The sequence below is a fragment of the Plectropomus leopardus genome, chromosome 14, assembly GCF_026936395.1.
Source record: "Plectropomus leopardus strain MGB_pleo_1.0 chromosome 14, ASM2693639v1, whole genome shotgun sequence".
Classification (NCBI taxonomy): Eukaryota; Metazoa; Chordata; class Actinopteri; order Perciformes; family Serranidae; genus Plectropomus; species Plectropomus leopardus.
The window spans coordinates 25,985,273-26,012,936 of NC_142189.1; the positions used below are offsets into that span (position 1 = coordinate 25,985,273).

Genomic DNA, 27,664 nt, shown 5'->3' on the forward strand with positions numbered 1-27,664 from the left:
CAGCAATGACACACCTAAAAGAACTATTCTACAACGTAGGCTATGCACTCTTTGGCCGTAGAGCTAACAGTGCCTTTATCTTTTAATCATACGTGCATGCTGAATATGGTGACTTGTCTGTTATCAACCATACACACACGAAGAGCCAATGACACATATAACTCTCTCAGGCATATATCAAAAAAGTCCTTGCTCATATAACCTTCTTAATAAAAATGTGTCTGTGTAGTGTATTCAGCTTTGTTCCTCTTGAGTATTTGTGCTGTATCACTTTTCCAGCAGGCTATTGCTGCAGGTCTGTAAATAAAACCCTTTTTTGTGAGGGTTACAATGCAAAGTGCAACACTGGGGCATGTGATATTTTGCCACAACGGTTGATTATGGAAAAAGAGACCTTATAAAAGAGATAGAAACAATTATGCCTTTTCTTTTCCAACTGTTTCTTGGATAACTCTTTAAAAATAAATCATATTAACCCTGTGTATTATCCAGAGACAGTACCCCAGAACAGAATCTCTCTCAGGTCAACTGTGGAGCTTGGTCACTGCACAGCGTCATTGGGGCACACAACCTAAAATGTGTTCTTTAACATTTTACTGACTCCAGAGCAAGGCTATCACATGAAAACTTAAACTAAACTAAAAACTAAAAGTGAAAATCATTTCAATTAACTAAAATAAAAATAAAGAAAATAGTTTTCAGAGAAAAAAGAAAAGAAAAGCTATACTGTAATAAAATACAAATACACAGAAAACGTATTTACTGTAGTTTTAGTCTTTGTCAATTTTGTCAAATTTCTCAACACAGTAAGCACAAGGGGGCATTTCTGTATGTTTACTGAGTCAGTTGCCCTTAAAAAGTGTTGTGTTTGTATTTTAGTACCTATTCTGAATTTCTTAAATCTTGCCTCTCACATTAATCTCCCACCAACCATTAGATCTAAAACATAAATAAACTCAAAAATAGATAAAATACGCTAATAATAATAATAATAATAATAATAATAATAATAATAAATAAGTCAAAAAAGCGATAAAAACTTAACAAAATCGACCCAAAAACTGACAAACTATACTGAATTTAAAAATAGATAAATAAATAAGGAAATAAACTACATTACCCAGAGTGCACCAGCACTTACGTATACGCGCGCAATTGGCTGACATATCCCCGCCCCTGATACTCCCAGTGTCCGGCTGAACTGACATGTTTTACTGCAGAGCAGAGAAGCTCAGACCAAGAGCGCCGAAAAACAGCTACAGAAAAGCCCGGAGCTGTCCGAAAACAAAACCATGTCTACTCACGCTAGCACGAGCTGCCGCTTGTTTGTGAGACGCACCGGTTTGACACATTTCAGAAAACTCCAGTGCATAAATGGGAACATTCAGCGACCGTATTCAGGTGCTACGCACAAGGAAAATAAACTTGAACTTGGAGTCCCGTCTTCATCTGCCCCTAACTTCGCCTCTAACCTGAAAACCAGGTCAAGACAGGTAAGGTTAACTTAATACTGACTCGAGAACAGTTCAAGGTGTAGCCTACTCGCTTCCTGTGAATGTCTAATCTCAGGCTAGTTAATTTACTAGAGCTATGCTAATGTTAGTTAATGACTGAAGGCATGTTAGGTGACAGATTATGTCGGTTTATCAAGTTGCTAAAACCTCTAGCCAAGTGGGTAATAAAGCCCTAACTAGCTATCTCTGTTAGGGACTAAATATTAAACCAGCACCACCACTTCGACAGTGGTGCTTTGTTGGATGTTTTCAACACCAGTTCAGCTAAGTCAGATATTTATTGCATGACGGATCTTACTTTTACCTCAGTTTAATCTCAGGATATTATATCATATATAACATGTATTATATTAACTGACATTAAGGCAGAAAACAGACTGTCATTGCAGTGTTAAGTTCTTTTAGTGACAGGGTGAATGAACTAGTATTGTTTTTGCTAAAGATTTTTTATGGATATATACATAAGGATTTCTGATGATTTAATATAGTTGTTGTTTTTTGAGGGGATTTTTTGGGGCCTTTGAATGAAATCTAGAGCGAGGACCAACGTGTTTAAACAGTTGCCTTCAGATTACTGTTATTAGTCTTCTACACAGAAATAAAAGTGAATTCGTAAACATTAACTATCTGACTGGGTCCTGTGATTGGCTTTAAAGTGTTTAGTGCTCAGTAAAGTGCCTGTATGCTTCTAAATTCTGACCCGAAAAGTAGTCCACTGTTGACAGTCAAAGGTCTTGAAAGGAAACTACCTCAGTGTGGCTAATATTTAAAGGGATAGTTTGGATTTTTTGAAGTTTAGTTTTAGTGGATACTTATCCTTAGACAGTATCATACATGTCAGTCAGCACGTCCCGAGTTTAGAGAAGCAGGCTAGAGTCCTGTAACAGGGCAATGCAGTACTGCTGTGGATGTGGGCCAGCAACAAAAAATGTTTTAGCCATTTTTAAAAAGTTTCACCAAAAAAAAAATCAATAGCAGTTTAAGTGAATGCTATATAAATATTTTTAACTACTTAACCTTACTGTCAGACAGTTGTTTCCACTCAGAAAATGATGCAGTTATGTTGTTTAGACACAAACTTCTGGTCTGCTGCTGGTCCATGGCTGCCTTGATCAGTGAGTTTGTTTGTGTTATTATGAGATTTTCTTTTAAAAGTGTTAGCTCAGATTCGACAAAGTTCAGCGAGTTGAAAGGTTTTTGTCAGTGGAGTCTGGTGTCTTGGATGAGATGGGGAACAGAAGCCGCTAATAGCTTCTCCATCATAACATGCTGTCTGACGGATAGGTAAAGCACTGAAAAAACTCTTAATAAAGTTTTATTTTAGGCAAGGCGACTAAAATACATTTTGTTGCTGCCGCTGTCCACGACGCCTAACTTCTGTGTCTGGACTCAAGCCTGCTTCCTCAAACCGGTGGCTTGCCGAATGACATCAACTGTATTTAATACACTGACAATGGATAAATACCCGATGCAACCCCAATTCAAAAATACTGTCCCTTTATGGACACAGATCAGCTGTTGTTTGTATCCCCAGGAGAGGCTCAGAGATGACAGCGTGCTGCCCTTTTCAGCGTTCTTGACCGACAACTTTGGCCGGAGGCACAGCTACCTGCGCATCTCCCTGACCGAGAAATGCAACCTGCGCTGTGAGTACATGTTCCCACCATGCCACATTTCGGATATCCTTAGCTGCTGTGGTTTATTTTCTCTGACACGTATCCAGCTATTTGAAGAAACCACATTCAATAATAATGATCCTACTGCTGCCACTATGTTGCCCTACAAAGGCAAAAGACCTCAACTCACCACATTGCAGAACTGAGAGAAATGCCTTTTAAGTAGTGTCGGTGTTCAGCTAAATAAGTTGTAGACAATGTGGCAATTCTTCATTGTCTGTTTTTATTAAATTAAGTTATTGATATCTATAAAAGTCTTGAGTTCAACTTGACCTTCGGCCTTTATTTGGAAGTTAAAGTACTCTGCCTTTGCATTGTCTGCAAAATAATAAGTGGTCATGTCAAGGCAACAGGCAATAATTTCCATTTGATCTCTCACTTTGTTGTTGATCACGGTTAGTAATAATAATATTAATAATTATGACCTCGATAGAATCTAGTGATATACTATAAAGCTATCTATTAAATGTAATAGCCTACAAATAAGTATAAATCAATCAGTGTTTGAGTGTTTCTTTTTGAAATAACTGTAACTCTTTGATTATCTTTTGATGGTTCATTATCAACTCACATCATTAGGACCAAATTCGGGTAAACTAATATTTTTATTGAAAAAAAAAATTAAAAGACCCATTTGCAACCCCCAAAACAGTAACCTCCTGTGTGGGTAATGAAATGAAGCCAGATAACATTAAGCAAAATTACAAGATGTTGCCTTGGTTTCCCTCAGACCTTTCGTAGTAAACACAACCCACTATGTTCAACAACACACAACACAGGAAGCATGGGATGTTTATCCACATGATAGAGTGGGACTTATTGTTCCAAAAATGACAAAACAGAGTCTGTCTGTCTGTCTGTACAACAGTTATTCCCAACATTATGACACCTTGTTAGAATAGCAGAGGAATATGTGAAGGGATGTTTTGAACATGGCTGTTTTAAATAGAATATATTTTCCTTCTTCTGTTTCTTAAATGCATTTTTGGTTCATATTTGCTCAGTCTTGTTATGTAGACAAATTTGTGATGTATTTAACTGTCGTGATATTTTATGTGCAAAATTGCACATACCAAAGTTTAGTTCATCCAAGTCAGTGCTTGTCTTAATAAAAATATTGAATGCTGTGCAAAGTATGGGGCGGCACAGAAATGGTCATTGGGCTCGAATCCTCAGCTTATACACACAAAAAAACCAAATACAAGTCTAGCTTCAATGTAATGACGCACTGCACAGTTGAGTTAAACATTTAGAAATGTCGTACCAGTTTCATTAGTATAAAAATATTCAGGTAAATTTTGACTACAGTTGATCCACCTCTGTAGCACTTTCACCTTGAAGGTTATTATTTATATAATTAGGCACTTATCGGATTACATGTGAACTTGTGACAACAAAGAGTAAATGCATGTTGAGTTGCAAATTGCATCTTTGCACCTTTGCACTGTTTTCAGGTCAGTACTGCATGCCAGAGGAGGGGGTGAAGCTCACACCGCGGGGCCAGCTGCTGTCCACCTCGGAGGTACTGACCCTGGCTCGCCTCTTTGTCCAAGAGGGGGTGGACAAAATCCGCCTCACTGGAGGAGAGCCCCTCATCAGACCTGATGTACTTGATATCATTGGTAAGAAACTTGTAAAAAAAAACTCTCCTAATTCTCCTTAATATTGTGATTTCTTTTCTTTTTGAAGCAGCCAGGACATAGAAAGCTGCTTTAAGTTGTTTTAACCCATTTGTGTCAAACACTATTTTGCGGTTTACCGTATGACTCGGTGATGTAGTAACAGTTTTTACAGAGAAATTATTCAGTGTTTGGTTTGCAAGACTATCAGTGATTCATGTTCTAACTCTGTTGACTAGCCCGGAGCTTTTGTAAATGACATGAGGACTGAGAGGAGAGGGGCAGGACGGGTTTTTCATGCATGCCTGGAGTTTAAAGGCCTACTTGTGAAAGGGAAAATGATTTGTCACACAACAGCCATGTGCTTAGTCTAAGGACACATTATTACATTTGATTTCACAGCTTGATTTGTGGATTAGCTGTTGTAGCCTCGGCCACTGAGGATCACGCTCAGACAGTAGTGCTTGTGTGAGCAACAATGCAGCATGGCAAGAATGAACAAAGTAATGTAGTGTGACCGCTGGGTAATATGTCTTTGTAGAAAGAGGACCATAGCCTGCCAACAGCCCCATAAAGATCAGCAATTATCGCTGAGTCATGTGACCAGCCTCCACTGTGACCTCATATGACCCTATTTAAAGTTTATGGAGTGAATAACTTGAATTAAGTGAAAAAGTAACCACACTTTTGTTGTTTTTCCAACAATATATGAAAACTAACACAGTAGGTATTGTAAAATGTAATGAAATTGTTTTTAGGGATGAGACGATGAAAGAGGATTTTGGTGTGCTCGTTAAAAAGAAGTGAGGTTATCACAGCTCTGTAGTCTGCTCCTCATCTCTGCTTGAGGCTAGCAGTCCAAGCTACAATAACTGCTACCAGCGTATTGCACCCAAATATACAACCAAACCGTCCTCATTTGAGTGGCATTGTGGGTAATGTAGGTGCAGGCTTTGACAAGAAGAAAAAATTGGGTTCTGTGGTTCTGCAATTGTTTTTGTGGTTTTTTTTTTAAGCCGTCTGTCGACTGATATTGGTTTTTCAGGGCTGATACTGATACTAATTATTAGTCATTAATGAGACCAATAACCAATATTTGGGTATGATTTACATTTCCAATAAAAATGAAAACCTTTCTGTCAAAACTTAGAATTTGAAATGTGGCAAACTTCAATGCAAAACTTTGTTTAAATGCCTTTAGCAAATATTTAATCAAAACCGAAATGTTCAACATCATATACGGAGTTTCCATCATTTTTTTTTTATAAGGTCGAGTGAAAATTTGAATAAAAATGATTTAAAAAAAGTTAAAGTTCACCTCATGCTGACACTTTCTTTGCACATTTAGTTTTAAGTTTCCTCAGTTAGCTTTGCCACAGTGACACCTGGCAGATACTGGATGTAAATATTTAACACCACAGTTTTCTCTTTGTGTCTCGCTCTCTCCCTCCTTTCTTTGTCTTCCTTGTTGCCATGTTCTCTCTCCCTCTGCAGCAGAACTAAGGAAACTGGAGGGCTTGAAAACCATTGCAGTGACAACTAACGGCATGAACTTGGCCAGGCTTCTGCCTAAGCTGAAAGACGCAGGCCTTGACCTGATTAACATCAGCCTGGATTCACTGGTCCCTGCCAAATTTGAGTTCATTGTCAGGCGGAAAGGTACAGAAGAATATTTCTATCCATAATGTGTAACGTCATATTGCAAGACTTAAAGGGGGGTTAAGTGATTTGAAGCTTACACTGTAATAGGAGGGGTCACTTTATGGAGATTAGGACACAAGTGTCAGAGGAAAACAGCTTTTGATGTCCTGCTACAAGCAAACTGTAGATAATAAGTCTTCGATACTGTAGCTTAAGTATGCTGAAATGCAGCAGATGGATGCAAAGTTGTATATTGTATTTGGAGTCATGTCTTCAGTGTTTGAGACTAAAAAAGGCTTTAAAAAAGTAGTTTAACAGGGTTAGTGTGGTTCTACTGTTGCAGTTCTTTTTTTCTGTACAAAAGTTGTTGATAGCCTAAATCAATACAACACAATGCTTCTACACCGTAAAACTTCAAATGAAAGCCTACTCCCAACTAAAAACACACAGTCCCTTTCACAAGCCTGGTGTGGTGACACATGTTGACAAATAAAGGCTTGTCTCAATAAGAGGCCCGGTCTGGTTTCCATGCAGTTGATTTTTATAGAAGATTCTGTACAAATCACTCGTTCATTATATTTTTATAAAAGTTTTATCTGCATAATAAACAAAAGGGACACAAAAAAAGACTAGTAGATCTAGAAGGCTGTTTTTAAAAAGCTAGGGAAGATTGTCAAGTGAACTATATTCATAAGTATAAGAACTATATATTTAAAATTATTTTACCGAATTATTATAACTTTTAAGCAGTATTTTTTTCAGGAAACTACTTTATCAGGGTTTTTGTTTTTTGTTTTTTTAATTTTATTTGGTAACTTTTCAGGTAATTTTCTTATACTTTTCACACATTTCTTGCTAATATCTGGGTTATATCTTCTTTTGTTGCACATGACCTTCTTCCCGTGTTTTTGAATAAAATAAAGCCAATTTCCCAGCTCTTAAAGGCTAAAAAAAAAAAAGATTGTTTCTCCATTTTTGCTGAGCAAGTTTTGGGTGAAAGGAATTAAAAAGACCATTCCTTATAGACGCCTGTCCCAAACAGAAGCCGGTTGAGTTCAGTGATTTAAGCAAATAATAGCATGGGCTGTTAAATGAAGTTTTCTGGTTTGTTTTTGTGGACCAATTCAGTGAGTTTACTGAGGGAGCCTGAAAACTCTAAACACACGAGGAGTGGAGGTGACAGCAGGGCAGAGCTCTGGGTGGTTGGTGTATGGACGGTAGAAACAGATGGACCGACTGAGATCAGGGAATAAGGGAGAGAAAAAGAAACGATGGCAGTACTGGCACATGGCGAAAAGCGTTGACTGAGCCAGTCCTCTTCCAAAACACTTGATTTGTTTGTCAGTAAAAGCTTTAACAAACATTAGGTGTGTGTGTGCCTGATGGTAATTTTGCCTCTTAGGCTTCAGTAAGCTTATTTAGTATTTTAAGTACAACATGTCGTATTTAATTGCATTCATGTGGATTCTAGATGAATAAACATAAGCCTCACCTTTTACAGAGAAGCTTACAGCCAGTGTAAATCTGCCTGGATTTGTGGATTTTGTGCAGAATGAAAACAAACGATGATTTTGACCTTGGCAGTTAAAAAGCTCTGGCTGCTGCGGAAGGATTAGCGGTACATGTTTATACGTCAATGGCTTTTGGGAAATCATGGGCTTAGTCGGATGTCAAAAGGCAGTGAATAGAGAAAGCTGGACTTATGTTGTAAAGACCTGTTAAGCCGAAGCATCCCACATTTCAAACACGTGCATCACTCGGCTCTGATCGTAAGATTTTCATGTGTTTGTAGTATGGCAAAATACAAGTTTATGTAAAAAAATTCCTGTCAATCATGCACCATCTCTACCTTAGATTATAGGTAGCACAGAAATCAACAATACCAAGGTATCATACATGTGTTAAATGCAAATGTTGTCCAAGGTTAAACACCATCATCAATATCTCTGTTTTTTCCAGGGTTTCACAAGGTCATGGAGGGCATTGATAAGGCCGTCGAAATGGGCTACAATCCAGTCAAGGTAATTTGTTTATCCTTTTAACATTTACTCAGGAACGGTTACTGTGTTTTACTCAATTTCTATTTAATTTTTAAAAATATTTTTATGTTAAACTAACTATCTGAATGGGCTCCCATCCTCAGACCTAATGATATAAAAAGAGTGTGATTCTGATGAAGGGATAGCTCACAGAGGAAAACACGTGCAAGATTACTGTTGCTGTTTTAAATGTCCAAATTCTTTATCATGTCCAATAGATGCCAAGACAACAGCTCTCTGGAGAAGTGACAAATCTTAGTCCTCTTAAAAAAAACAACCCAAAAAACATTAAATTTATGTGTCCTGAAAGTTATTGACCAGTAATGGATATATTTGTCAGGTATATTCCAGGTCTTGTAACATCTATAGGCTGTGTTATGCAACTGATAATTGATGTATGCGTATCCAGTGATTTTTTTGTGCAAATGCCTGTGTGCGGTTACTGAATTGTCCAAATGCTGCATGGTTTTTGCCTGGAACTTGGCGTCATTACAGTTGAGACACAACTGAGGAGATGAATGTACACTAGTAGTCAGCGGCCTTTTGTTGTGCGCTGCCCTCTGCAGGTTAACTGTGTGGTCATGCGAGGCCTCAACGAGGATGAGCTGCTTGATTTCGTGGCGCTGACAGAGAAGAAGCCTCTGGAGGTGCGCTTCATCGAATATATGCCCTTCGATGGTGAGTGCTCCCTTCACACAATGTCTTTTCACACAGAAAGTTAACCCAAGAGTTAGATTGCATCACTGGGCCATTCTTTAAAATATTAGTTACACCTCATTTAGATGTTCAAAGACATTTAAATTTGAAAACTATATGGAAAGATACAAAGTAATTCTGCCAACAGAGCATATTGCTGAAATCATCCAAATTAATAAAAAATATACATTGGTGGTAACTCTTAAGAATCTATTACTAAAAAAAACTGCAGTGTTTTAAATGGTATGATATGCTTTTGGTCCCTGAGCTCCACTTGGTTTTATGAAAATTATATGCTACATATGATATTCTACATCCTACACCAATCCACACACTGCAGGCAACAAGTGGAACTTTAAGAAGATGGTAAGTTATCAGGAGATGCTGGACCGCGTCAGGCAGAAGTGGCCCAAACTGGAAATGCTTCAAACTGGACACACAGAAACTGCCAAGGTCAGTCTCTCCAACGGCACTTTATTTCTCCGTTATTAATGTGCTCCTGTCAAAAGCTGGAACACGGGGGAAGTTCATTTGTTAAGCATCCCAATTTTCCTGACAAAAAAAAAGAATGATGCTAGCACTCTTCATTTCTGTTGAGGTGAAGGAGCAATAGAATTGCGCTAAGAAATACTGTTGATTAATTGGTCGGCCATCAGAAAACTAAAATCAACATTTACAGTCTTTTGAAGAATCTCATTCATGTCCAGATCTGAGGGAAACATATGAAGTGTCTGGTGTAAGAGCCAATTTGAAGCCCTTAATCACTGATTTACTTGAGGCCCTTTTCAAAGAAATCTTTGATAGGGTTAATTGATGGTCTTCTCTGTCTTTTAACAGACGTTTAAAGTGCCGGGCTTTAAAGGGCAGGTGGGCTTCATCACCTCCATGTCTGACCATTTCTGTGGCTCTTGCAACCGCTTACGAATCACTGCAGATGGCAGCCTCAAGGTAAAGCTACAGTTTTTTTTGTTGGCCTTCAAGGAGCTTTTAACGCGTCTGCTTCAGTGTTAATGAAGCATACAGTGTGTGTTTGTGCGTGTGTGTGTGTGTGCGCGTGTATATCAGCTATAAATAATTACATCCATCCAGAACCATCAACAATTCTATTTTCAATGTCCACCCTTCACTCTTTGTTGTCTGTCTCCTCTCAGGTATGTTTGTTTGGGAACTCCGAGGTGTCTCTGAGAGACGTCTTGCGCTCCGGGGCATCGGATGAAGAGCTACTGCAAATCATTGGAGCTGCTGTGGGCAGGAAGAAGAAACAACATGCAGGTAAACTTTTGTCACATGATTTGTTTGGTATACTCACAAATTACTGAGGATTATTTGTTTAACTGGAGTGTAAATCTGTCTTTTTTTGTGGCGCCCTCAGGCATGTTTAGTATCTCCCAGATGAAGAACAGGCCTATGATCCTCATTGGTGGGTGACATGGCTGTACGTACAAATCTCTCGCACTCAGCTTGTACACTGCTCAGTCTTCATTTATTAGTATAGTTATGATTATCATGGTTATCATATCTTTTCTGCTTTCACTAATTCACAGTTAATTATGCAACTTCAAGGTTAATTTACATTTAAACTAATGGCAATTACAAATTTAAATTTGAACTGTAGATTAGAGCTGAGTATTAAAAAGTCAATATTTTTAGGATATGCCACAAAATACATATTTTCCCTAAAACTATTATATTTAACCCTTTCGTGGGCACGGCTATATCAGTGTGGTCATTATAGTGATCTAATTTCAGTTTAGAGGGAACACAGTAGTATATGACATTTTAGGGGGCTTTAATTTTGAAATTTCACATCAAAAAACCCCGATATTTTCTTGATGACACTCGGAGGTGGTCTGCTATTATTCTTAAGTCAAATTGGTCTTTGGAAATGTATTCGTTTTTAGGTTTGACAGATTTTTCACACAATTGAGATTATATTTTTCTCTGAATTGCAGTTTTCAGGTATTTTTTTGTTTTATTTTCACAATTATTTATTTATTTTTAAAAATATTCATGTTGCTTTATGTATTTATCCATGTATTTTAATCATTTGTTATTGACAGACTGACTAGAATTTTTTTATCGTGCACAGTGCAAGGTTGCTTTTTTAATGAAGTCAGTTATTATACACGCCTACCATAATGCCTGGTATACACACACACCACAAAACGTGGGAGCGAGTTTGACTGTCTGTGTTTCGCATGCTGGGTGGGCTTTACTGCAGTCTTCTGCACTTGGCGGTGTTTTCAGGGATGTGACAAATTTGTGGTATTGTTAGCTTGAACAGCAATTGGTTTGTGGCATATTTCACAGACAGTAGTAATGTGTCCCACATCTGCACTCCTGAAACCAAACTAGATGATAGAAGCGCTCTGAGATCTTCATCTGTTTTGTATTTACATAATGTCAGGACAATTACTGATGTCAAAGTGTGGTTTTTCAAAAGTTTTCCAAGTTTTTCAGTTTAGATTTACAAATATTTAACAACACCAGCTCCTTGAGTTTCAAGTCATTCAGGAACAAATTTCACGCTGAGGTCGTAGAAAACCCAAAAGCATTTTTCCCAATTTCTCTCTGAACATTTGGGAGAGAGAGCATACAGACATCCCGAGAATGTAATGAGTACTGTGAGGTACTTTTCTGTGTGATAAAAACACATAGGTAGTGTGGGATATTGCGCAAGGAATACCTTGATATGACATTATGGTCATCTGCCATATTGTTCATAAAATTCTATTTAAATACAAGACAAATTTTTTATATATCACCCACCCCTGCTTTGAATGATAATTCATCTTCATCTGTATATGACTGTTTGTTGTTTTTGTGAATCGGTGTCCATGACTGATATTCTCCTTTTCCAACAGGCACCACATCCCAAACGCCTACATCTCTGACAAAGTCACAAGACAGCCAGAGAGCTTTCCCCATCATTCCCCATCTTACAAACAACGCTTTCCTCTCTCCAACAGCTGCTCCTCACATGTGCCGCTCCGGCAGCAGGAGACTCCTGAACAGAGAGGGTTTTCTGTGCCTTTCAGACTGCACTGCTTCAGCACAGCCAGGCCATGGTGTCTGCTCTAGAATGAGAAGGGGTGCCCACGTTAGGTCACATTTCGACAAAGACAAACCAAATGCGATGTACTGCCGCTACAGTGCAGCACCCCTTCACTCCTCTGAGGACAGTAATGGTCTAACTTTCATCGCTGGTCACACAAAGGCTGAGAGTTTTATAGAACGCACAAATGTCATGAGCTACATTAATGAAGACTGTCTCAGGTACGCACAAGCCAGGGGTCCCAAAGCTTTGAAGAGCCACTTACTCGGGACCCCGGGCAAACCTATGTTTTGCACACTACCAAATAATGCCAAATTAAATCTTAAACAACACAGTGTTAGGCTTTGCCACAATCAAAGTTCCAGGAAAGACCCCGGTGTCCTCGTCAGACAATCTGTGAGTGATCAGACACAGTCAAGCACAGACGTCTGCAACACTCACCATGAAGAAACCACCGAAGCCCAGCTGACGCACACAGACGCCCAGGGCCGAGCCGCCATGGTTGACGTCGGGGGGAAAGCTCCCACACGTCGAACAGCCACAGCCCGCGCCACCGTCATCCTGGGCCCCACCGCTTTCCGGCTGCTTCGGGATAACCAGCTGGCTAAGGGTGACGCCTTGGCCGTGGCGCAGTTATCCGGCATAATGGCTTCCAAGCAGACCTCAGCCCTCATCCCGCTCTGCCACCCGCTCCCTTTAGACCACGCCACTGTCACCTTTGACCTCGATGAGGTGCAGAACACTGCGGTCATCACAGCAACGTGCCGCACTACGGGCAGGACAGGAGTCGAGATGGAGGCTTTGACGGCCGTTTCCGTTGCTGCGCTGACCATCTATGACATGTGTAAGGCGGTGAGTCATGACATCATCATCACAGATGTGAAGCTGGTCAGTAAGACAGGCGGGAAGAGGGACTTTCATCGTCATCCATGACCTCCTCTCCTAACCATGAATCCAACCCCCGAGAAAGGAGAATTAATGCAATGTAAGCATCATGAATTGTCATATTTTTCTACAAACAAAGATTTATGTCCTACAATACCATAAAATAATAAAAAATAATAAAAAATATCAATATTCAATAGAATTTTAGATACCACGAGGGTAAAAATTGACATTACTGTCATTACTGTTTTTTATAAAAAGATAAACATAAGAGGGCTTTAACATGACAACAATGACTTGCCTAGGTTTGTAGCAGAGAGCAGCAGAATGAATGATTGTAATAAACATTAACAATGCTTAATTTTTTTACATTAATGAAAAAATAATCTTGTGGTAATGGACACGCTCAAAGCCTCTGAGGTTGTCGCACATTCATGACAATGATGTGCAAGTAAAAAACAAAATTGTGCTGCAAAATACCACATGCAACTGTAACAAAGAAGAAGAACGAGAACACAGCACTGTGAGTGAGAAGAGTCGAATTACTCGATCTGTCGCACTTCCCACACAATACGAATCAGTGTTCATGTTTATTTTAGCAGAGCTGTAGCACCCAATAATGTCATGATTTTCTGAAAAAATTATAATGTGCAAATATTTACTAATTTTTTTCACTTAACTTGATTCAATATGTCATAACACCCAATATTGTAATAATCCTACCAATAATGTAATAAAATGTCCTGACCGATATTGACTTTTTTTTTAAATTATTTTTTGCTGACATTTTTACAGTAATACCATGTTACATTATTGGGAATTTTATTACACAACACACAGAGATGCAATTTTTGCCTTATTAGAAAATACTGTCAGTCACCAGGGGGTTAAAAACTACTCAGAAAAGAAGAGTTTAAGTTTTAAAGCAGTGATTCTCAACTTTTTTGGTACCACACAGAAAATCCATAATTCAAGTCTCATTTATAGGGATTTTAATTTATTACATCTTCACCTAATAAAAACATAGCACATGCCGTCTGTTGTAAATCTCAAATCCAACTTGAAACCTTGAGTTTACATTTTGAAAACAAGAATTAAATGCCAAATGTTTGTGTCATGTTGGCCTACTGAAACACTAACAGCAGAATTAGATTCAGTTTAAGAAAATTACCTCAACAGCATGGTTAAATTATTGATAAAAATGGTATTATAATATCAGTCAGGACATATGATTACATTATTTTTTTAAGTTACCACATTTTGGGTTTTATTACATTTTTGACCAGGTTAAGTGCAAGTTTTATTACCATTTCAGGCGTTATTCCATTTTCAGGAAATTATCACATTTTTGGGTGCTAAAAGGGATTCAAAAGTAACTCCAGTGTCACATGTTGGTATGATGAGCTTAGACCAGTTGTGTCACTAGAGAGCACTAAAGTATTAGAGGGAAGAAGAACAAGCTGAGGGCGGCATCAACACTATTCACATGTTGAATGTATTTATCCTTTATTGACCTACGTTAACTGTTTTTACCTGGTATTGACATGCATCTCGGGTGATCTGATCACAAGTTGGCAACAGTTATGGAAAACATGGAAAAATAATAGATTTCATAATCACAATTTCCAAACCTGGAAAAGTGATGGAATTATTAAACATAGAAAGTTTTGTGAAGACACAGAATTTTGTTATGTGATGAAACTGATGTCTTAATCTTACGTGGACAGCCTTAAACGTAATGTAGACAAATTTATTTTTTATCGCTGTCGACACAACGTAGCCAAAATATGTGTCAACGCATTTCTTGAACCATCAAATCTCTATTTTCTCCTCGTGTTCTGTCTCTCCATCTATGTATGCCAGATAGCTGAAATTATGCTGCATGGAGCTTAAATCTAGTATGCTTGATAATTGCTGTGAAAGTGTGGGAAAAAAACTCAGTCCATCCAGTTATTATGAGTTCTTAAAAAGTCATGGAAAAGAGTTGAAATATGTGGGAACCCTGAATACAGTGTGTCCTGCACTGTGATCTGATCACTCAGACCACTTTCAGAGGGGGTTAGGCCGTATATTGCCACATTCTCTCAGGAGTTTGGACACAAATGTTTCCTGGGCCACACCGAGTGGCCGACTACTCAGCTGACATCCTTGCTATCTGGTGCCCTACCAGCTGAAAAAACAGATGCAGAACTGAAGGATGCAGGATAATACCAGGTATAATAGTCTTTATGTTTTAGTGACTTGGCTGCTTTTCCTAGATCAGCCGGTAGTCATAAGACTTATTTTCTTTTACTTGCCTGCTTTTGCTGTAAATAATAGAGATATTATTATTTTTTTTTACAGTTGAGCTCATTCAGTTGCATCTTTTGTCAGAGATGTTGCCGTCATCAATTTGTCAGTAATGATAATTGTTGATGAATTCCCTTTTTTTTCCTTTTCTCTCTACCTCCTTCATTATACTGGAAACACTGGTGTTTGGCACTGATACCACGTTACAGTAGAGGATGACACTTCATCAACTGCTCTTTGTAGCTTTGAAACCGTTCACATATTAGCTGATAACAAGTCATCACACTACTTAAGTTTGGGGGTTGTTGTTTTTTGTCTCTCTTTCCTCCTAGAAGGAACTTCATTGTATTTTCTGATTTGATGATAGCTCAAAATGTGTATTTGTAGTTTTTGATGCAGCCTTCATGTACTGCATGTCACATTCATTGTGTCAGTATTACTTTAAGTGTGAATTGAGATCCTCTCTGGTCTGCTTTGTTGACCAGCAGCGCTCTATTTTTGAAGAACTAAATATTGCTATTTTTATATTATGGCAAATAGTTCATTGTATTAACTCTGCATTCAGCTCTCTTAATTAAACTACAATTTTTTGGAAGGAGTAAATGCAAACTGTGAATGCTTGTGTAGCATTCATTTTACCTTATAAAAATTAAAATATTTTACAATCTTTAACCTGCAATGTCTTAACTTTGCACACTGAAAGTTGAGTATTTCACATAGTGGCTTCTGTCAGTTACAACATACACTATGTTTCATCCTGTTTTGTCCTGTAATTTAAGAAAACAGTAAAATATCCAGAATATTATCCCTAAGGGTGTGTGTTTTTTTTTTCAGATCACATGCTTTTTATTTCAGTTTACTTTAAAATGTTTCTCTGTCAGCACGTTTGATAAACCCCTATATTTCCTCTTTTTAATTTTAGTTTAATTTAACGCAATGCTAAACTATTCTGCTCACACAAAGGCAACAGGTTTTAAGAACATAACATACATTTGATTAAAGTCCCTGAAGTAAACTATTCTTGTCTAATATTACCCCTCATTTTTTAAATTAAAATTTTAAATTATTATAATTTTATTACATAATTCCAAGTAATTTAATAAATTATTATAACTTTAGAACACTTATTTGTCTGTCATTGCATCTATTTATTTATTGTAATATGTAAATACTTTTTAAAAATGTTCGGCTACTTGGTTATAACCTTAACGTTACCTTGTGTACATTTTTTCGTCTGTGGGGAACCATGTGTTGCTGCTGTGGATAAACGCCATAACAGCCCTGTTTAAAACTGTTTTAAACAGTTTGTCGTGCATGTGCAAAACTGTGGAGTAGCTGATATCAAGAGGTAGTTTTCAGAGTTATTTATTAATGTAAAATTCAGACCGTTTGCTTGAATGTTGGTGCTAACTTGTGACGCTAGTTAGCTATTTTTGTCAAGCTAACGGTAAGTTACTGCCAGGGCCAAATGTTGAGGCTTGCTAAGTTATAAGTTACTAAGCTAATTTAAGTTGAATAACATTGCTCGGAAATGTAACACGTGAATAACAGGAAGATAATTATTCTCTAAGGTGTTACGCAGCTGAAATGTTGTCATTTTAGAAACAAATTTTGCTAGCTAGCAAACGTTAAGGTAGCTAACGTCGCTTTAACGTTAGCTAACTACTTGCCTCAGAAACGGACAAGAAAAGTAAAACCAACGCTGGGATGGCGCTAACTTTCGGTTATTAGCTATCTGTAATATATTTTCTGTGTGTGTTTTCTGTGTGCAGCGATATGTTTCATCCATAAAGTTATGGGGAAGGACCTAAAAGTCTCACTATCACTTAAGTGGGAACCGCCAGAGAACCTCAGCAGCTTGGGGCCAGACTTGACTTATTTAGTAAAAACAGTAAAACCTTGAAATCAATTCTCTGCTTAGTTTTTAATTCTTGGAGGCAGTCAGTGTCTTAGTTTCACATAAAATGGTTTAATATATAGAATGTAGAGAAATAGAGCAAGTTCTATGTCTGCCACAATTTTGTAACGCCTCAACTTGTGTCATTTTTCTCTGCACCCTGCAGTTAGTAAATACAGAGCTAGATCCCAAAAGCAATCCCAGATATGTCATCACCACAGCCAGGCAAGTATCTGTTGTATTGTCATGCTTTATAAATGAGAAATAGAATGTCTACAGTCATTTTCAATGCTTTTTAGTAGTAGTGACATTATATCCTCAACATGAGGGTCTTTTTTTCTGGCAGTGTTGTTGTTTCAAAAAGTCAGAAACAATGGTGAAAGTGATAGATTTGTGCAACACAAGGAAAAAGCTATAGGAAAATATCTGCAATCAATGTTCAAAAACATTTTCTTCATTTATTTTGTAAGTAGAATTGGAAGGGGGGGAGACAGGACAGAGCCAGCTCCTGACTACAGTGTTTGTGAAGGAAATGGAGCACCAAAAAGAGGTTAGTGTATCTTTAAGCACAAGTGACCATGTAAAAGACCACATTGTTTTTTCGTTCGCAGTAAGGATGCACGATTATATCATCACATCATCGATATAGGCAGATATTGACTTAAAGATGTAATATCAGAACTGGCCAACATGCTAATTTCTGCCAATATCAAGTTAAAGTTGAAGTTTTTTTTTTCTTATTTTGCACAGTTAATGAATAATACATACACTGAACCTTCGTTTAAAATAATGACTAATAAATCTATCTTCTTTTACCTTCTGAAAAGCATAGTACCATATGTCTCCATCTGCTGGTGGGTCACCATAATAAGGGGTATGCATAATATGCATGATATTCTGATTTCATTGCAGGAGAGACATAATGATAACTAAGATAGGTGGGAAAAAAATTAATATATCGATGTTGGTATTGGTTATCGGCGAAATGAGCTGTCGGATATCAGCAAAAAATACAACGTTGTGCATCCTTGATCTGCAGTAGCATTTGAGAAGTATTACTTGGTGTCTGTAAAAAAGTGAAAAATTGTTGTTTGAATTTGTACTGCTATTCTCATCTGTGCCAAGGCGCTGGGTAAACTTTTCCATGTTGACAAGACGACTGACAACTTGGCAGGAGAAGAGGTGGAGGAGTGCACGGCGAAGCTAAAGACTTTACACCTCTACACTAACTCAGCCCTGGCCAAACAAACAGAGGGCAGTCCAGCACTGAGGACTTCCCTGATTGAACGAGGTAAGCAATGTCAAAGCACGTAAAAGTTGCAAGGTGCTACTTCAAGGTTTAAAGGATTAACAATTATTTATTCTCTGTCTCTAGTGACTGTTAAGCGCAACACAAAGAGGGATATTGAATTGAAGATTGCACAGCAAGAGGTAAATGACTTACACGCTCTTATTTTGATGGCACAAGGAGCAGCGCTGCGCACACTGCGTAGACATCTCTAAGTGCACCTGCTGTGTTGGTTGATGCAGATGCAGCAGTGCTTAGTTTAAAAGGGCTGCATGAAGTGGAGCCAGATCAGAGGATGCCTTCAGATGGCTACGAGGATTTAACTAACTGAAGGAGAAGGTTTCAATAGAATATAAATCAGCTGTGGATAACAGATAATGTAACAGCTGTTAATTTTCAGATCAGTGTAGACAACTTCACTGATGTTCCTGCTTGATTACATTCAACTTTCGTTTTCTTATGCTGAAGTGCATCTATCTGATGTCACAGCAGCTTGGATCAAATCTTCCTAATGGCAAACACGACCCAGTTATGGGGAACAGGGTTAATCACTGTCTTGCAGAGAAATCAATAGAATGTTTATCTGATTAATATGAAGCCAAAGCCAGTAGTGCGTTTTTTAGTATAAAGCCTGGAGGTTATACTCAGAACTGTATTTAGGGAGAGTGCAGTCTTTTTGTCACAAATGTTATGCTTTGTTTTTTTAATGAGTAAAATAAAGAAGATATATCACGTTAGTTATGAAACTTTGTAATAAAAAAGTGCTGTTAAGTGGATTTTATTGTGCCTCCGAGCTAGCATAATGTTTTCAGGTTGTCTGTCTGTCCACTTGGACTCAGTGATGACCAAATTACGTTTTGGTGATCAAAGTTTAAGGTCACTGTGACCTCGTCTGTCTTATTTTTATGAACATGATATCTCAAGACCACCCTGAGGGAATTTTATTTAAATTTCACACAAACAGCCACTTGAACACATAAATGAACTGATTGGAATTAGGTGGTCAAAGGTCACTGTAACCTCACAAAACATGTGTCTGGCTATAACTCAAGAATTCATACGTTAATTATTACCAAATTCCACACAAATAGCCAGTTAGATAAAACTGATGAAGTGATTGCGTTTTATATCTTAAAGGTCAAAAGTCAACTTCACTGTGACTCATTCCATTACGACAAAGACATGGTATATTACAAAAATGTGTTCTTTTTGCCACTCCCAATTTATTGTCTGTCATGATCTCTCTCTTCTTAATTATCTGCAATACTCCTTTCACCCTCATCCTTCCGGCTCCAGCTATGCCTGATGAAGAGCAGGTCAGAGGTTAAGAAGATGGACAGGGCTGTTGTAAGAAAAGAGCGAGATGTTGAGGAGCTTGAACAAAACCTTGAGGTAGAGACTGCTGTCTTTAAACTGATCTCTGGGAGGCGTGACAAGAAATCCATGGATGCCAGAACAGTGTGAGCAAAAGTGGATCCTTTGTCTGTGGAGCTTAAGACTATTTTTTTCTCTTTATAATATTATAATTGTTATGTTGTCTCTGTTGTCAGTTTTGAAACAGAAAACAAGTCCAAACTGGAGATAAACTCTGTGATTGAGAAGCTGACTGATGAAATAGGGACCACAGAAAGGTACAATCCTGACAATATTTAACATATGCACATTCTCCATATTGTATTTGCACAAAGAGATAAACCAATAGATGAATAGAGGAAAAGATTGATTAGAAAAGAGCAATTTTTGAAGTATCAATTCGCAATGAACATGGATGAAAACCTGTTCTTTCTTCTTCACAGTGAAATTGCCAAGCTTGAGGATATCCTGAATGAACATAAGCGATACCAGAGCATTCTGTTCAAGCTGTCGCCTCCGGAGTGGCAGGAGGCCCAGAGGGCGGAGACTTTGAAAGCTCAAGTCTTTTTTGATGGAGACACTCAGGATGAGCTAATCAAGGAGCCTGACAAGTCGGCAGTCAGGCGGGGTAAGTGTTAAAAACCCAGTTAATCAATGTGAAAACGATTATAGCTGTCAGGGTGATGTTTGTTTATCCCTTGATGATGGTCTTTAATCAAACCTGACCAGTCTTAAGTATAAATTGTTGTCAAATTAAGAAACACTCTTTGTGTATCTCTAAAAGAGTAGCCCATCAGTTTATTTTGCATTTCATCATCATTGAGGGACTCACAAAAGTCAGACTAAAAAGGACTGGTCAAAATTGATGCAGCAGAAACCAGGTTTCTTGTGCAGTATGGAAAAGAATGGGGTTTGATTTGACTAATTTCTGTTCTGGGCAAGTATGGAAAAAAAGAAAAGAGGGAATGGAAAAATCTTTTTGTTTCCAGACTATTGCCCCTATTTTTTTAAATATAAAATTCAGAACTTCTAAAAAAAAAGTTCAGCACCATGTGAGAGAGTGCAGGCCGGAGTGAGCTTGATGCTGACTTAAGCAAGGCTAGCAGTGTGGCATGTAAATGAGGACACATTCCCATGCAGGGCTGCCTCTGCATCTGTTTACCACTGCATGCAAAATAGCTCTGCCCCAAGGAGCTAACAGCTGAACCAAATTCAGACAACCCTAACAAATATTTTTGAGAGAAAATGCAGCAATATCTTTGTTCTGCATATGTACATTGCATCACAAATAACCAAATTTTAGGGCTATGTTCACCAAAGCATTTTTCCCTGAGGCTGTCATATTTGCAAATTACTTGCAGTGGGAGCGCTGAATATTTACGCTATGATGCAAACACCAGTAGTGTGACAAGGCACTGAGTATCTGGATGCTGTTAATTGAAAGATGTTCAACTTAAACACCAGGCTCATCACTGTCACTTTCAGCAGCTGTTTAAACAGCTGTTCAGTCACAATTGAGGAGGGACAATCACTGCAAAGACCAACCGTCACATCTCACGTGTACAACAACAACAACAATGGAGGAGAAATATGTTCTTATACTGTATATATTTATGAACCCACACAGAATAGCAGGTCTGTCCTCTCTCCCTTTGTGCTTCAGCCTTTCCATTATCCAGAGTGAGTACTCTACCTTGTACTCCTATCTGGAGTTTTCTGAGGACTGCCTGGCGTTTTCTCCTGGGAGAAAAAACCTTTGGTAGGCATAGGGCCTTAGGCTCTTTTTAGCAGTTAACAGAAAACAACAGTAGGAAACCTTATGGCTGCGTTCACCGTCGTTTCCATGGACAAAGTTGACACAACGTTGCACAGGCACAGTAAAAATTTAAGTATATTACTTTTTAGTTTTTACTTTTTTAAGTTCTTATATATAAAATAGACTGTAAAATATGGGGGAACTATAATAGAATTTTATTTATATAACATGTTAATGAATATTGTGTAAGTAAAAGTAGTACCCGTCTTCCTCCTCTTAAAGCAGAGATTAACTTGTCTGGATTTGGTGTTGATCATCTGGCAATTATTTGGCAACAAAAGAGCATACATAGTCAGAGTGTAGTATGTCAGCAGTTGGATTTTAAAACCATTTATTTACACAATAATAATCCATCTATTTGCATTCAGATGTTAAATATGGTCAGAGCAAAAAAAAAGTAAATCTGAGTGTGGAAGTATGGAACATGGAACATGTAGGAGCCCTGAGAGGCTCACATATCCTGGCTTTAGTATGAAGAGTGCTCGTAAGCTAAATAGTGTGAATGTCAATGTCAACATGCACACAGGTGTTGAGTCCAGTCCATGTAGAGTGCCGCCTTCCACCAGAGAGTCCACGCTGTCCTCAACCCACCACGACACACTGTAAGGAGACACACACACTTCCATGGCAAGGAGTGTTGTGCTGCATATTTAGTATTTGTCTTGTACAGTGAATGTATGTCCTCTGATCAGTTTGTATAATAAACTCCTTAATCTATGAGCTTCATTGAGTGATCAATATACATATATACCATATCAGGTTCAGGCTCACAGAAGAATCTTCCCTATCCAGAAATTGAGGCAGGCTACTGTCAGATTGAATGATTTAGAGGTTTTAGATGGACAATATTATGTTGGTACAACTGCAACTGTGTGAATACTTTTGCATTTTAAAGGAACCATATGTTTTTATTTGAAAATAATTTTACATTTTCTATTTATTTTCTTTCTATTGATATGTTCTATTGTTATGCTCGTTGCTGCAGTTTCGTAAAGCTATACGGAAGACCATTTAAAGCTGATCTCTTTCTTTGGCTTTTCAGTGTCACTAATTCCAAACTGGATGGCTCCAGATATGAGGTCAGTATTCCTAAAGCACCGCCTCTATGCCTCCCAAGTGTTTATTTGCATTGCATGTCGTTTCTATCCCTTTCTTGCAGGAGAAGCTGAAGCTATACTTCAGTGACCCCCAGCAGTTACTGGATTTGATGATGGAGTTGACAGATCAGAGCCTGTCCCTAATCAGCAACTCTTCCAGGGGGGATGAGATGGTGGATGAGCTCCGGCAGATCATCGAGGCTAGCTTCAAGGAAATGTAGGCATCATATTTATTCAAAAGGCTGATTTTGATCGAGTGAAAAGGTGCTAAATCACTGAAGAATGTGCAGTTTAAGGGCCTATTGCCACATAGTGTGTTTTTTTTCAGGGCCAGGTTTTTTATGTTGCTTATGAGGGGTAGGTGTGTAGCTGCTGCCTAGAGGAAAAGTTATGCGTCCAGCATATTTTTTTCAGAGCAGTCCGCCTTTTTTGTGCTTTGAGTTGAAAATATGACTGGTGATGTCACTGGTGCTTTTTAGCGAGGCAACTGTCATAACAAAGACAGAAGAGCCTTTCGGTGGGAGCAGATCGGCCGGCAGCCACGGGATGTTTCTGGTCAGTGTTGTGGGTTTATCAGTGTACTGTTGTAAGCTTGTTGTTAACTGTATAGTCATCCCTCTGTTAATGTAGCAGCACATTAGCTTACTAGCTAATATTAATGATGGCATATTGTTGGCATAGAAACAAAGCCCATACGCAGCATTAAAAAAAAAAACACTGAAAGTGCTCTTTTATGGGACGTAGCGCTCCCTAGGGCCTTGCCAACACTTTTCTGCTGAAATAAAAAAGTGATATGTATTATATAAACAAAAAAATATATATATTTAAAGTATTTGTAATTAAATAAAAGTGACAAATAACAGATGTAACTTCAAGGAGGCAAGTAACACAAAAAATAGAAAGGCACACAACCAAGGAAAACAAACACACAAGACAACCACTATGCACCTGAGACATAAATTACACGCAGTGTACTGTTAACAAGTTGTGGCAATAATTTCATCCAATGCTAACCCCTCTGTGTCCAAAGGAAAGAAGATGACGAGAAGCTAACATTGCAGATAGATGACATGAGGGACAGAATTGACACAGAGAAGGAGAGAGCTGCCAACCTCAAAAAGAGGGTTCAGCTCCACAACTCGTTGAAGAAAGAGGACCAGGTAAAGTAGCAGAATGTACTGGGCGTTTAGCTACTTTTTTTCCCAACATCGCCCCACTTCAATTCTAAAAGTTGCACTCGGCATTTTAACCTGGATCTATTGAATAACAACACCCAGAGGTCATCTAAAGTTGCATCATTAACTGGATGCTTTTTACCAGCCTTGTATCATAACTTTTTTTGGGTAGTACCCCACACCTTTTTCGCTGGCTCTAGGGCTTGATCTATAGATTTTTCTGTCTCTCGCAGACCAAACTCTGATCAAACTGTAAAACTAGGCACAGCTGATCTGATATAAACCAGTGTTCTGTTTCTCTATTGCCTATTTTTAAACTAAATGCAGACGTGCCAAACCAACTTAAAATTACCAGTGGCAACGAAAGTCGCTTGTTGCTTCAGCTTTTGTCGCCTGCGTCTTGGCCAAAAGGTTGTACATGAACACATCACAAAGACCACCAGCCAGCATGTTTGTTCTGCTCCTCCGTGAGAGGAAATAACGTCACGCTAGAAGAAGGCAATCATCTGTAATCATCATGCAGAAAGGGAAACTGGAAGACCGTCTTGCCACTTGTTAGCCAGTTAGCACATTAAAAACACAATCAAATGTTGAAAGAACAAAGCAGATGTAACATGGACCACTGATGATAATACAGACCACCAGGAAAATGTTCTACTAAAGAGCTCAATGGATAAAAACATAATCTTACCTCACAGAACACGTTTGTTCTGCTTTCACTCCCTCTGTACTTAAGCTGTTCACTTATTTTCTTCACTGTTTCTCTTCTTGTGCGCTGAGCTGATCTGCCTGATCTCTGAGTGATTTAATTAACTGACGGGCTCTGCCATTTCAGCGTGCTGAATTGGCCAAAAAAAAAAAACAGACGGGTGGACAAGATAGAGATGTGTACACCCTTGTCCACAGACGGGAGGACAAGGGTGCAGGACACACTGGGCTGACTGAGACGACAGATGCTCATAGACAGCCCAACAGCCGTGGACTGTAGGCTTGGTGTGCCGGGGGCCTGATAACATCTTCAGAAATATATTTTAGTGCACTGTTTGGCTGTAATGTTAGAATTATAAAAAATAAAACTTGATGGTACTAATTGTATATAATCCAAATTTATGTTACTGTGTTGCCTATTTCTTGGCTAAAAAGTGTTTGGAAACATATTTTAGTTTACCGTTAAACTGTAATTTGAAATTGTTTGTTTCCATCCATCCATCTATCCATCTTTATTCACACATTCCACATCCCAAGGAAATGTGAAAGCCCTTTTTTGTCTGGTCTTATAGAACCAAAGTCAAAAATGCTTGCATCTGTCCACTGCATAGACAGCCTAGTTTTATGAAACACCATTTCTCCGAGCAATGCAGTGCTTCTTTAAAGATTCTGTTACTTTATTGCCTTTTTCTAGCCTAATTTGTCTTAAGAAACATAATTCACTTTACTGTCTGGCTGTAATACAAGAATTTGTGAACAGGAAGTGGGCGTCATACCGTTTCCTATATTGTACTGAGGTCAAACTAAAACATATTCAAACCAAGAGTTTGTTACTGTGTCCATTTTTGGCCTCAAATGTTTTTTTAAATATATTTTAACTGACTTTTTAACTTTAATTAGAGAGAGTTTGTTACCAGTTGGCCTTCGGATTTTTTCCTTTTTTAAAAATGGCAAAGCTTGCATTGTGTTACCTACCAGTAGGAGCATTTATTGGCCCGGTGTGATGCAGTGTATTCTGGTAGTTGTAGGTTGTCTACTTTCTTAAGCAAAAGCAGATGCCACAGTCCCTAACCTCCACTTTCCCTAGTTATCTATGTTAAATTTCAAGTATTTTTGTCTTTCTACTGCATAGACAGTCTGGATTTATGAAAACACCATCTTTTTAGCAGTGACAAACTCCTTTAAACTGCACACAGCATGATAATTTTGACCAGATGTTGCATGCTATGTCCTGCCTCCTCTCCTTGCTTTCAGGATGTTATGTTGGATGCTCTGGGAGTGAAAGTGACAGAGGTGTATCGCAGCTGCGTGAGTAGGTGGGCAACCAATCTCAGCACCTTGAATAAGCTGGCCAGTGTCGAGAACTTGATGACTTCACTTCTCCAGTACGTTGAGAACATGCCTGAAGAAGACTTGAAGACACTGAGACAGATCAAGGACAGTCAAAAGAGGAGCAGGTTTGTGTAATTGACTGTCACATTTATAAGTATGTTGTTCATTTCAATATGTATTACATAGCTTAAAGGAATAGCTTTGGTTGAAGCCCCCCCGCCCCATTCCCCAAAAGATTGATTATAACTGAAAACGTACAGAACTGTGACACCAAAGTAAAATATTGAACCGTGAATTGTGTGAACCGTTACACCCTCTGTATTAATCATAATTTTACCTGATGATTTGGCACAGCAGTACTCTCCAGCATGGGTCTCTCTGAATTATTTGGCTTATTTGACATAAGCACATACAGTCTTACAAATCTTTATAAAAATGCAGTTATGTGACAGTTGGATCACGCCAAAGAATTTACAGAACAGCTTGGCTATTTGCGTAGGAATACGGAAGTTACATGAGTGACAAGACCAAAGGAAAAAGCCGTGTGACAGCACAGTAAAGTGGTACAATCTTGCAAATACAGTGTCCATTTAGGCTGATACTGATTTTTTTTTCAGTAGGCCTTTATAAAGTGGTTAAAATACATTTTACTGTCAAACCCTATCCACAGCAATGCAAAACGGAGCTTCTGGGGTGGTGATGGGTATTTTTATTACCAAATGTTCACTGAAATTTTTGAAAAGGTGATTGAATATTTTAAGTGAGTCTGATAATAACATTTGCCAGTAATGCGTAAGTCGTATTTGCACAATATCAGCAGTACATTCTTGGTTTTTCTGTCTCCAACGCATTGATAAAATACAATGTACAGTGTAAACTGGTTGTCTCAATGAACTCATCAAAACTGCTGCTTTCCTGCTTTCCTACATTCATGTTGCAGACTGCTTGCAGAAAAGCTGAGACTGGAGATGGAGAAGCAGAAAGAAAGGCAAAAGAAGTGCATGCAAAGATCCTTGGGTGAAGCCAAGAAAATAGTGAGTCTGCTCAATCTGGAGAAATAGGGTGCTGCTCTTACACATGAAGAAAGTGGATTTGTGGGAAATGTAGTTTTGATTTGAACAAACACTTTGAATACCTCCTCTGGGAAAGGATGTGATCAAACATAACAAATCCACACAAAAATGAATATTTCATCCTTTTTTTTTTAAGTAACTGATCAGTTTCTCTTCTACTCAACATGTAGTCAGAACTGTTACAGAAACAAACCAGAGGGCTGAAACTTCATCCTTTTTTTCTCCCAGAGTGGAAGAAAGCTGATGCCCAGATGCATCCCTGTTGAGCAGAAGATCAGAGTCAACGATGAGGACATCATTCCTGCCGAGGATGAACTCCATGCCTACCTCTTCAGCAACGAGGATGTAGAGTAAAGAAAATAAAGAAATAAAATAATACTACTGCAGTTATTTTTTTAGCAAGCGCTTGTTACAAAATATGAATTATTGAAAGAAAGAGCTTTTGGATTTAGTGAAGAACTCATATTTTCTGTGCAAGTATGTATTTATAAAAGGAATATTTAGAGAATAT

General features: G+C 38.3%; 2 protein-coding genes across 2 annotated transcripts; both read left to right on the forward strand.

Moving 5' to 3' along the window:
- Nucleotides 1-1,178: 1,178 nt before the first annotated feature.
- mocs1 (molybdenum cofactor synthesis 1) lies at nucleotides 1,179-16,219 on the forward strand. Its single transcript, XM_042501317.2, has 11 exons — nucleotides 1,179-1,493; nucleotides 3,049-3,160; nucleotides 4,645-4,812; nucleotides 6,304-6,468; nucleotides 8,410-8,471; nucleotides 9,056-9,167; nucleotides 9,526-9,638; nucleotides 10,023-10,133; nucleotides 10,337-10,457; nucleotides 10,558-10,605; nucleotides 12,050-16,219. Exons 1-11 carry the CDS (start codon nucleotides 1,293-1,295, stop codon nucleotides 13,171-13,173), a joined length of 2,337 nt encoding a protein of 778 aa, XP_042357251.2. The 5' UTR covers nucleotides 1,179-1,292; the 3' UTR covers nucleotides 13,174-16,219.
- A 410-nt stretch (nucleotides 16,220-16,629) lies between these two features.
- LOC121953366 (cilia- and flagella-associated protein 100-like) lies at nucleotides 16,630-27,507 on the forward strand. The gene is made up of 15 exons (XM_042500415.2): nucleotides 16,630-16,762; nucleotides 17,478-17,536; nucleotides 17,785-17,861; nucleotides 18,437-18,602; nucleotides 18,687-18,742; nucleotides 19,896-20,059; nucleotides 20,150-20,230; nucleotides 20,396-20,580; nucleotides 22,295-22,370; nucleotides 22,811-22,847; nucleotides 22,928-23,082; nucleotides 23,896-24,025; nucleotides 26,003-26,205; nucleotides 27,021-27,114; nucleotides 27,382-27,507. Exons 2-15 carry the CDS (start codon nucleotides 17,518-17,520, stop codon nucleotides 27,505-27,507), a joined length of 1,569 nt encoding a protein of 522 aa, XP_042356349.2. The 5' UTR covers nucleotides 16,630-16,762; nucleotides 17,478-17,517.
- The last annotated feature ends 157 nt before the right edge of the window (nucleotides 27,508-27,664 follow it).

What these genes read in the sequence shown, in the direction of transcription:
- mocs1 (XM_042501317.2), top strand. Translation starts at nt 1,293, where the DNA reads ATGTCTACTCACGCTAGCACGAGCTGCCGCTTGTTTGTGAGACGCACC. An exon ending in GACACACAGAAACTGCCAAG is followed by an intron (nt 9,639 to 10,022) that starts GTCAGTCTCTCC and finishes GTCTTTTAACAG; the next exon opens with ACGTTTAAAGTGCCGGGCTT. An exon ending in CAGGCCTATGATCCTCATTG is followed by an intron (nt 10,606 to 12,049) that starts GTGGGTGACATG and finishes CTTTTCCAACAG; the next exon opens with GCACCACATCCCAAACGCCT.
- LOC121953366 (XM_042500415.2), top strand. An exon ending in GAGGCTAGCTTCAAGGAAAT is followed by an intron (nt 23,083 to 23,895) that starts GTAGGCATCATA and finishes CTGTGTCCAAAG; the next exon opens with GAAAGAAGATGACGAGAAGC. An exon ending in GACAGTCAAAAGAGGAGCAG is followed by an intron (nt 26,206 to 27,020) that starts GTTTGTGTAATT and finishes TTCATGTTGCAG; the next exon opens with ACTGCTTGCAGAAAAGCTGA.